Here is a 10964-nt window from a genome sequence, read left to right on the forward strand (position 1 = left end):
CGAGGGCTGGGGCTCAGAATGAGGATTAACTGTAAATCTGAGATCTTCTTGGGGGATGAATGTGTTCTAAAAGATTCATAGTGATTGGTTGCACCACTCAGTAAAGTTACTAAAAATCATTGAATGGCTTATTTGAAATGCGTGAATTATACAATGTGTGAAATAAAGCTGTTTAAAAAAACGTTTAGATTTTAGGACCTATATGGGTCAAGAGCCAGCCACCTTAGACGATTGGGTTATTTTAGAACACAGGAAGGACACTATTTAGGTTTTCCAGTTTTCAATGATAAAGTGCTTCACTTTTATTTATGCAAACTTTAGCTGCAAGAAAATGCCAGAACAATTTGGAATTGAAACAGTGCAGAGGCCAAAAACAAAATTCGTTATTTGGACACTTACATGCTAAGAAGCCACTCTCCCCACTTCTTCAGGGCCTCTGAGAAGGGGATTAGTAGCCAATTAAGTAATGACATCTTTTCTTCTTCATCCTACCAGCATCCCAGACACAGACTACAGCCTGGTGGGTGACAATAAGCCCTCTCTCCGTGGACCTGGCTTCCCCCGCTGGAGCTCTTCAGCCACAGCAACTCTGGCTGTGCGATGCCTTGCCCAAGAACAGATCCAAACAGGCAGCCTAGCATCGGTGGGTGGCAGAAGCACCTGACAGAGCTCTTTCCAGAAATGCCTTTTCAAGTGGTCTAGCAGGATGTGCAAGCCATTCTTCTAACTCCCCGTGTGCCGTAGGCATCAGTAACTCCTCTTTGGGGAGATTCTGAAGGCTTGAGTCAGGCCCATCTACTCTCTATTCCAACTGGGTAACGAAAGGGGACACATCTGCCTGGCTTTCATAACTCCAGGACAGTGAGACAAAGCAGCCCTTGGCAAGAGCCAGGGAGGTCAACAGGGCAACAGAGCCCGTCTTTTCCCAGTCCCTCTCAGTCAGGACTTCAGGCCCATCTGGGCCATCATTTCTTCATACACAGTCCACGCCATGGCTGCCATCAGAGCTCTGCGGAGGGCCCGGGGAACGCCGCCTTGGAAGAAGCCACGCAGCCCATAATCCTACGAGGAAAACGAATGTCAACAGTCTGGAAGCAGAGTAGCAAAACAATGAACACACCTAGTGCGAGACTGAGGGTCTCTGTTACCCCATTTGTGAGCCTCGGGTTTTGGATTTTTATAGATAATGCCAAAACTATGAATAATGGATCCAAGGTGACGATGAACTAAAAAAAAAAAAAAGAAAGAAAGAAAAAAATTATTTTTTGCTAAACTTTATCTTTTTAGGTTTGCTTTATCCAGGAGAATTTATTTCTCAGCTGAAAATCTTTCTACAGGGTGGCCGTATAGAGCTGGATAGCTTGTGCAGCTCACATAAGCACCAAGCCCCAGCTGGCAGCCAAGATCTAGGCCACAGTCTGCATGCCAAGCCCTGGGCCCTGGCTCCAGGCTGGAGGAAAAGGTGTCTTTTTGGCGATTTGTCTGCCTGGAGGAAGCATCTTTGCCTAATTTGCATAATTCACTGTATGCTCTTGTCGATCCTACATAAGCATTAAAGACAAAACACCTCCAACTCCTTCATAATCTGGACTGATTTATTCATTCCTGTCGTTATTCCTTCCATTTTCATACATACTGAAGAATATTATTTTCAAAGTTTACGCTTTTAGGTATAGAGAATAAGAAAGCAGGCAACCCAAGCAGGGTGAGGAATATGATCAGATTCACAAATATCTGTTTACATCTAGGGCGAGACAGCTACATGATGTGTATGCTCACATTATTTCCTCTGCTACGTGGAAAAACTGAGATGTACAGAAAAATATAAAAATGTAGGGACAAACTTAGCTTGAACAAGAATATCTGGCATGTGATAACAGTGCATGCTTCCAAAGGACCAACTCAGTGGCTTTTAAATGATGCTTAAGTGTACTTTATGTCTACTGTACTTTTTATCTTTAATAATACCTTTTGTCCATTTGCATTAGAGCAAATTTCTAGAGACAAATAATGTGTGTGTGATTTTTTTCTGACTTGAGTTCCTCCTAGGTCCTTGATCATCAGCTGACTAGGCCCTCCCAGATTGCCTGACCTGATAGGTCTGGGGTGGAGTCCAGCCATCTGCCAAGTTTAACTAGTTATCACAGGTTGTCCTAATGTAGTCAGTTCCCCCCACCCACCACCAAAAAACCCCCCAAAAAAACAAAAACAAAAACAAAAACAACACACGGCCAACCATAGGTTTTTAACAGTGATCCTCAACCTTGGCAACACTTTGGAATCGGTGGGGAACTTAGCTACTGATCCGGGTTTCACCCCCACTTCAGAGATTCAGGTAGAAGCAGCCCAGGTTGTGACCTGGGGGTGGGAACTTTTTAAAGCTCCCCAGCTGATTCTAATGTGTAAAGGACATGAGCTACCATTCTAGAGAAAGAGAGAGAGAGAGAGCCTTAACCACAATAAGAAACAATATTTACTCCATAGCCTTACTTTGAAAATGAGTGTCACTGCCTGGCCAATCCACCGAAACTTCATTGGGGAGAGCTGCATATGAGTTTTGATGACATCCGCAGGCTGAGTCACCAGGGAGGCCAGAATGCCAGCAAAGATCCCACAGCTGAAATTTACAGCAGGAATAAGGACTGCATCCAACTGGTCTGAAACAGGACAAAGGCAACATTCAGTGACAAATGAATCTCACATTCAACACATAAATATCAATACCAAGTTGCCCAGTAATTCTTTCGCAAAGTCAGAAGGGTCTAGATTCAATCAGGGTTAAGAAGTAAACATTTAAAGGTATAACTAAATGTGGATGGGAGTCATGGAGTTAAAATTTGCCTTTTTTACAACCATCACCATCATAATTGATTCGGGAAAGAATCACTGACTGAGGCTCAAACACTGGGGAGAAAGTAACAGGATGTTTTATATAGATTTATACAGATTCGAAGTATTCCCCCCCGCCAGATGTCTCCCAATTACAAAAAGAGTTTTCATTGGAGACACCATCTTGTCCAAGTGATAAAAAGTTAAACATCGCCCACAATAGTCAAACCGATGTCACGAGCTTCCCGATATAGGCACTGGAGACTAAAGAACAGTATCTATGTTAAATTTACTAATTTTGAGGAGATGGTTCTATGAGAATATCTTTGTTCTTAGGAAACACACATGGAGGTATCTAAGGGTAAAGGGGCATCACTCCTGCAACTTACTCTTAAATGGATTGCAATAAACAATTACACATAAAAAGAGGTCAAAAATGTACACCAAGCTCTCTTACTGCCCTTTCTGTGGCAAAATAAGGGTGTGACCTGCAGTGTCACGCCTCCTGGTGCCTGTGACGGAGCAGCAAAYTCCTAAAGCACCCCAACKCTACTTGATCACCATTGTCATGATGGGGGCATGCCGGTTTTCCACTTACACGACCTTGGTTGCATTTCCTTGCTCAAATTCTCCAGAGACACCTTATTGAATGCAGGTTGTATTCACATGTGAATGTGAATTTCATTCATGCAGAATGAAACACATTCCACAGGATGTGTTTCTATCGGAATCTGGCTCTGCTCGGGTAGATGTTCACAGCCCACTGATTGTGCCCCTGTCATGCCAACTTGAGCTTCCTGGCAGTGTGGGTCTGCCAGAACGCCTGCGGTCTGACACCTTGCTCTCCACCCAAATAGAGGGCTCAAAACCATTTTAACTGGGAACACGGCAAGGGGAGGTGCTAACCTCCCTAACCTCATCAAACTTGTCTGATAAGAATCAGATCAAGTGCTTCTTGAGAAATACAGACTCCCAGGTCTTCCCCCAAAGTTTCTGATTTTAGGAGGCCCTAGGGCGGGACCCAGCAACCTAAAGAATCAGGCATATCTGCGATGTATTATTGCAAAAAATGCTTTATACCTCCCCCACCCCACTCAAGAATTACAGTACTACCAATACAGTGCCATTAATAGACTATAAACTCCAACGGGCAGGGGCCAAGTCTGTCACGACCACCACTGTGTCCTAGCACCCGGCCTGATGCTTGACACGAGGCCAACATGGTTCCATTCCTAAAACTCTGCTAAGATCAATAAACAATCTGCGATCGCAGAGAAAGTGGTGAGGATATGACGTCTCGGAGAGAGCTCTTCCCCACCACACCTTCTTTCGTCCATACCATGGGTCATGATGTTTTTGGTCTGGTTGTAGAACATCAGGTAAATTCCAGAAAAGGGTGCGTCACGAAGGAGTGTTGCCGTCAGGCCGCTGAAGAGTCCCCGATGCCCCTCGCTGCGATAGATGCTCCTCAGGGCTGCATAGATGCTCTCATACCCGTACCTCCCACTCTGCAAAGAAGCACAGAACCAGTGGCTGGCGTGGCGACCCTGGGTTCGAGCAACGAACCCACCTGACTTCGGGGTACGTGGCATTACCAGGCACCACGGGCTCTGGTTCCCACGTGGCTTGCATTCTCTGACCACAGCGGCCTCTATTTTGGATTCTAAATCCGGAGTTGACATCGGTGGCCACCTGACAAAAGCCCAGTGCCTCTGTTTACCCACCCTGAAGGCCAAAAGCAGTCGGACTCACCTCGTAACGTGTCTTGATCACAGTGATGGGTGACATGCAGACCCCTGCAACCGAACGAGAGCCCACTCCCAGGATGACCGACTCCAGGGCCGTGGGGGGGTGGCCTCGCAGGAAGTACTGCTTCAAGGAGTAGAGAGTGCCGAAGTAGATGCCAATGCCAGGGACACACCTCACAATGGACTACAGAACAAGTCAGAGGGAGGAAAGAAATCACAGACCGACACTAAGATACTGTCTTAGCTGGGTTTTCCAAAGACGGAGATTTGCATCCAAGTAGCTGATTGAAGGTGTGGAGGGAACGCCAATAAGAGAACGGGGAAGTGAGGAGAGAAGGCAGCCCATGAAGGGGAGGCTACCTAACTCATTACTGCCCCAGATAACGGAATCCCTTTGGGGGGAACTCTGGGAATCGGTGTAGGGCACACCTCAGAGTTGGCCCTCCAGCTGAGGAGGGTGAGTGAGGTTTGGAAACATCAACTGTCATCTTCCATTCGGCTGGGGTGAGCATTCATGCCCTGGCACTCCCAGCAAATTGAGTTCCTAGGGCCAGAAAAAGCTTGCAGGTGAAGAGCTGCAGGTGTGGCCTGCTTGCATCGGAGGGCAAGTGCAAGGATACGCCGGCAGCTGGGGGCACCAGCTGCGTCTGCTCTAGACTTGCTACTGCTCCAACAAGCTGCATCTAGGGCATAAAGCTATTTCCCCGAGCCCTCCAACAGGAGTGAGCAGTAGCATGAGACAGGGAGACCGTTAAGTCGTCCCACTGCTTCCGGCACTCACCTATCCTTACAAGAGGGGGTATGTGAGGTGCGTGAGAAAGGGCTAGCTATGGCAGCAGAGGGTGCAAGAGAAGACCCAAAAGGCAGCTTACAGGGGACATGCCTTTCCAAAGGCCCAGAATACTCTCCGTGCGAACCACCTTCAAGAGCAGAGCCAGCATCCCAATGCGTCCGGATCTGAAAGCAGACAAAATGGAGGCAGGGAAGGAAAAAAAAAAATCCCTCAGACCCCATCCTCATAAAAGAACTTCCCATCCAAAGACTTCTTTGTATGACTTCTTCCCTAAGAGCACTCAAGAATCTCTACAACACATCTTGGAATAACTGAGTTCCCATATGTTCATGATTTGGTACATACGTGTTTTATCTGTTGATTCACACCACAAGCAATCGATGACCTCTCATGTTATATGCATTTGGTATACTTCCCACAGCGCTGAGCCCAATGTGGGGCATAAAAGAGACACTTAATACACACGTTATTTCCAGAAAATCACCCATGCTACTCGTACCAGACAGTACAGTATGACATTATAGGCTAGCGCAATAAAATGCAAATGTCATCAGAGCAGATCCCAGGAAGGTGCCCCCAGAGAATCATTAACAGGAAATGTCAAAGAAGTTGGGCATGGCCAGTGTTTCTCTTGAAGCATCCAATAGAACAGCAGTTGACTTAACACAGTTGAGATGCTCCTGTGTCTGAGAGTTGTTGAAACCGGTTCCTCAAAGAAACGGGGGGCAGTGGGCCTTACCCATGGGCTGAGGGCTGAAGAGTCTGCAGACGCGTTTTGAGGAGATCCAGGGGTTGGAAAAGGAGGGTGGAGCAGGTCCCACTGATGGAGCCACACAGGAAAGCCTTGATCACCGGATGCAACTTCAGGACAAGACAACACTGAGTCAGCAACTCTCGGCCGCGGGCCTCAGCTTTCTACACACCGAGACCAGTCATTTCCCCTGTATGGGTGGCTTAGAAAACCACCTGCTGGTGCCCTGTATTATCTATCTTCCCACTTCAGAGAAGGGAAAAGTGAGCCCAGGAATTAACAGCACTGGAATGCCGTGTGGAGAACATAATACCCAGCTGGAGGGGATCTCTCTGGCGTTAGGATTGAGAATGGGCAATGAGGATCCTCCTGAGCAGCATGTCTATGTCCACCTGTGAATTAGGCTGCCAACTACACCTCCCTCTCTGTCCTGACGCTAAAAGTTATTGGCCATCTCCTTATCTTCACAGAAGCAAAATCAACTGAACCTAGTGTCTGAACTGTTGGTTGTTAGGCTCTCTTGGTTATGGGACCTGTAGATATTTACAGGAGCGAGACATAGGAAATGAAACCATAAGCTCAGGTTCAATGTAAAACATGGACCACTCCCTGTGAAACCTATGAATTTCCTTAATTTTTTTTAACACTTTTTTTTAAAAGATTTTATTCATTTGAGACACAGAGATAGATTGAGAGAGAGCATGAGCAGGGAGAAGCAGGTTACCCGCTGAGCCAGGAGCCCGATGTGGGGCTCGATCCCAGGACGCTGGGATCATGACCTGAGCCGAAAGGCAGACGCTTAACCATCTGAGCCACCCAGACGCCCCTGAATTTCCTTAATTTAAAAGCTTTCCCTTTCTCCTATAACCACGCCTCTCACTGGGACGTAAGCAGATCGCAGATGGTGTGGTAGACCAGCAGTCACCTCTTCCCCCTGGGTCTGCTGGCTCTCCCTTAAACCAGGCCAGTTGCACACCCTGGCTAATCTGGAGGCACCACCTGGAAGGGCAGAGACTAAATGTACTTCCTTGAGCCCACCACGCTAGAGGCCTCACGGCTTGCCTCAGAATCCACTCGATCACAAATGGTTGTGAAAAGGCACATTTAAAAATCCAACCAGGAAAGAAAAGTGCTCTTCTCCAAACAAGCGGCTTGGCAAACTCCATCCAAAAAGATCTCTCCTCATTAAATGGTACTCGGACTATTATTCTTGAATGCATGGACAACTGTTGTCCTAAGACACTTGGAAGATGAAGTTGCTGGTTATACCCATATAGCCACCAACCCAGAACTAAAATGTTTGTAACCTGTGGGTTTTTTTGTTTCACAGGGATCACTCCACATTTCTACCAAATGAGCAAGTTTCAAAGTAGAACTGGAATCACTTAAAAGATAAAAAAATTCACGTAATACCGGAGGTCACAACTCTGTTCAAATGGCTTGTCAAGTATCCAGGGGTGACAAAAGTGGTAACACAACACATCCAACCAAGCAAAATGTGTCTGCCTCGCCAGTCTGTCAGCATACCATTCCCTGTCCCCCAAGGGGGTGGGGAGTGGCTAATGCTAAGCCCTATTCCCGTGAGTCTGTGCTTCTAGGTCTCATCCTTCCATTGGTATTTTGGGCAAAGCCCCTGTCTTTCCAGCCCCAAGCCACATCACCTCCACTCCCTCTGGGCTAGTCACCCCTCAGCCCCCACCACTTGCCATCCAGCTAAAGCTGCCTCTCCTGCTCACCAAAGACCTGCCCATCCCAGGAGCCCTTTCCCACCCTAGGCCTTCTCTTACTTGGCTGCTCCCGTGCATTTCAAACAGCTGGTTTGGGGCTCCTTTTCAGGCTGCTCCTTTCCCTCAGCCTCAGACCTTGCTCTTCTTATCTCCGCCCGCCCGCCCGGCCACAGCCCCTCAGGCCACCTCACCCACACCACAGGGCACCGCGCCCGCGCCCGTAACGCCCAGCAACCCCCTTCCTGAGAGGCCCCCAGGCAGCTCCGACTCACTCCAAAATGGAAACCCAGTCAATACTTCACCACACTCCTGCCTCTACTCCAGTCCACAAGATACTCCTGCGGCAAGTTTGGGAGACACATAAAAATCCTCACTGTACCTGCGGCTTCATGACCCAGTCCTGCTGATGACCCCTCAGTGTTGCCAGAGCCAGCCCACACCGATCTATTCCAGTGACCTCCTTGGCAGTCTCCAGCCTCAACCCTACTAACCCACCCTCCCGAGCTCCCGGAGCAGCATTGGATAAGGCATCTATGTACACCTCCTTGAGATCTCACAACACTCTTAAAAGCTAGGTATTTAAACCCATTTTACAGGTGATATTGGAGCTCACAGGGGCGCCTGGGTGGCTCAGTCTTTAAACGTCTGCCTTCGGCTGGGGTTGTGATCCGGGGGTCCTGGAATGGAGCCCCACAACAGGCTCCCTGCTCGGGCGGGAAGCCTGCTTCTCCCTCTCCCACTCCCCCTGCTTGTGTTCCCTCTCTCGCTGTGTCTCTCTCTGTCAAATAAATGGGTAAAATCTTTAAAAAAAGAAAGAAAGAAATGGAGCTCACAGAGGTCACGAACGTGTCCTACGTCACAGGGTTTGAGGCCACCGGCTAGGCTTACAAGGTCCTTCCTGAATCATGTGGCCCCTTGTTACTTTTTCAGCCTGTGTTCTCAGCCTCCTACCTCTAACTCAGTGCAACCATCAGGAATTCTCTGCCTTCCCATCCTGGCTCCTCCCATGTCTGATTCATCCCTAGGGGGCCTCTGCTTAGATCTCCTCTGCTGCCGCAAAGCCCCTAATCCCCCCATTGGCATTCAGTACTCCTCCTCAGTACTTCCACTGCATCTGAGCCCATCTCCCTTAGGATCCAGTACAGAAGAGGCCACTACCTGTCCTTTTCACGATGGTACCTCCAGCACTGACCACGGAGCCTGGTGCACAGTAGGTGCCCAAGAGTCAAAAAAAACAGAATTTACACTTTTCATTTTGAATAGTTTTAAGATGTTGTCACATGGAGCATCCTTTGAAGGCATGTTTGATTTTTTTTCTAAGTACTGAGGAGGAGCACTGAATGCCAATGGGGGCTTAGGGGCTTTGCCACAGCAGCAATCTAAGCAGAGGCCCCCAGGGATGAAAATAGCCTAAAGTTATTTAAGGTAAAAACGATGACTAACAATTCGGTTTTTTGAGGGAGGACAGCAAAAACAACCAAATAACATACAGTATACAAAGGCAGTAAATAGTACTTAAGTAGTTAGCAAACAGGTTCCACAAGCAATTCTTAATCCAAACAAGTCTCCAGGCCAGAGCGGGAGGACCCAGAAAGAGAAACAGATTAAGCACGTTTTCAAAGATGTAAAGTGGAGCCGCAGCCGCTACCTTTTTTAACGATTAAAAAAACAACCCCATACCCCGCCCGCCGGCGCCGACAGACGGGACCTCGGAGCAAACGTGGCGGCGACTCAGCGCTCGCGGCTTAATCCTGCGTTTCGCGCCTCCACCCACCGCCAGCGGCTACTCAGCCAGACCGTCCTCCGGGCCCGCCTGTCCAGCCCCGCCTCCGCCTCCACCAATGGAGGCCCGGCGGCACGACCGCGGCAGCCAATCCAGACTCAGGGGTGTGGCCTCGCGGCATCACCGGCCCCACCAGTTCCTCGCCGGCTAGGAGGTGGAGGCCCAGAGGGTGTCCTCCCTCCCCGCCCGGGGACCCTGTGCGGTCCTAACTCACCTCCCTCGGGCACCCACCGCTTCTCAGGTTTGGCGCGACTACCGAGCCTTGCGATGGTCCAAATACCTGCCCGAGCGTCCTTCCACCTCTGTCGCCCTAGGCATCCAACTCAAAGCAACGTCCGGTAGCGCCCGCACGTTCTTCAGTTCGCACCGGCACACTCCCTCGCACTCCCAAGGTCCCGGCAATTCCGCCCACTCTACCCGGACGCCAAAGCAGCAGCGAGACCGTCGCTTGTCTGTCCCAAGGGGGCTGCAACTCCTCTCCTCCCTCGCCCTTCCCTTTTCAATCCCCTTGATCAATCCATCCCTCTCGCGCCACATCCCCACCTGTTCTGCGCACACCCAGAGAGCGGAAAAGGTTCCCAGAGAGCCGCTGACCCTTGGCTACCTCCCGAGAATTTCCCTCCACGAGCCGGCGGTTTCCGAACCCCTGTGTCCCTTCCCCGCAGTTTACCATAAGCGTCTCCACCCTGTCTCCGACATCTTGAGGCTGCAGCAGCGCCGGGCGTGACTTCTGAAACATTGGAGAGGACGCCAGGCTCTGGGTGCCGTTGGTGGAAGCTCGGGCCCAGCGCTGGCGACCTCGCGGGAGAAGGCGACGCGCTCTCAGGCTGGGGCTCTGCGGTCCGCGCGGTCGGACGCCGGGTCTGCGCGCCCACCGCCCCCGCGTGGCTCCGCGTGGCACACCGGGACCTGCTAACAGCTCTTCACTCGCTCTGCAGACCCCGCGGCTCTGCTCTCCTGCCCATCCTGCCCGGCTGCACGCTTTTCGACCCCAGATCAGGTAGGGTGTATCCGGAGGTGGAGAAAGCCGGAGGAAACGGCGTGCAACCTTGGGATTTCGCTTCCGGGGTTGGGCGCCTGTCTCGAGCTGGTGAGGGTGTTAGCTTTAGTGCCACCTGGTGAACATGTCCAGAACTGCAGGACCCGCGGTTTCCAAGGTCTGGTGCAAGCTGTGAACGTGTTTGCAGTCCAGACTTGCTCTGCCGTAGCCATCTGTGCCTGTTAAACTTCAGATGTGGCTCGTGTGCCTGACGACCAGAATTTTAAATTGTAATTAATTGTAGTTAATTTGTATTAAAAATTGAAGCACTATGGAATATTTTTCTGTTAAACA

At 49.8% G+C, this 10964-nt stretch overlaps 1 protein-coding gene across 2 annotated transcripts; it reads right to left on the reverse strand.

Moving 5' to 3' along the window:
- Window positions 1-263: 263 nt before the first annotated feature.
- SLC25A38 (solute carrier family 25 member 38) lies at window positions 264-10692 on the reverse strand. Of its 2 annotated transcripts, XM_025883983.2 has the most exons (7): window positions 10302-10627; window positions 6110-6231; window positions 5450-5534; window positions 4582-4761; window positions 4169-4337; window positions 2491-2657; window positions 264-1062 (listed from the first exon to the last, which is right to left on the reverse strand). In XM_025883983.2, the coding sequence occupies exons 1-7, from the start codon at window positions 10368-10370 to the stop codon at window positions 940-942; spliced, it is 915 nt and encodes a 304-aa protein (XP_025739768.1). In that variant the 5' UTR covers window positions 10371-10627; the 3' UTR covers window positions 264-939. The 2 variants fall into 2 exon arrangements, with proteins under 2 accessions (XP_025739768.1, XP_025739777.1); XM_025883992.2 differs by lacking the exon at window positions 2491-2657 and having other exon boundaries at window positions 10302-10692.
- Window positions 10693-10964: the final 272 nt, after the last annotated feature.

The sequence above is a fragment of the Callorhinus ursinus genome, unplaced genomic scaffold (genome assembly GCF_003265705.2).
Source record: "Callorhinus ursinus isolate GAN/ISIS: 27379988/994484 unplaced genomic scaffold, GSC_fseal_2.0 scaffold1, whole genome shotgun sequence".
Classification (NCBI taxonomy): domain Eukaryota; kingdom Metazoa; phylum Chordata; class Mammalia; order Carnivora; family Otariidae; genus Callorhinus; species Callorhinus ursinus.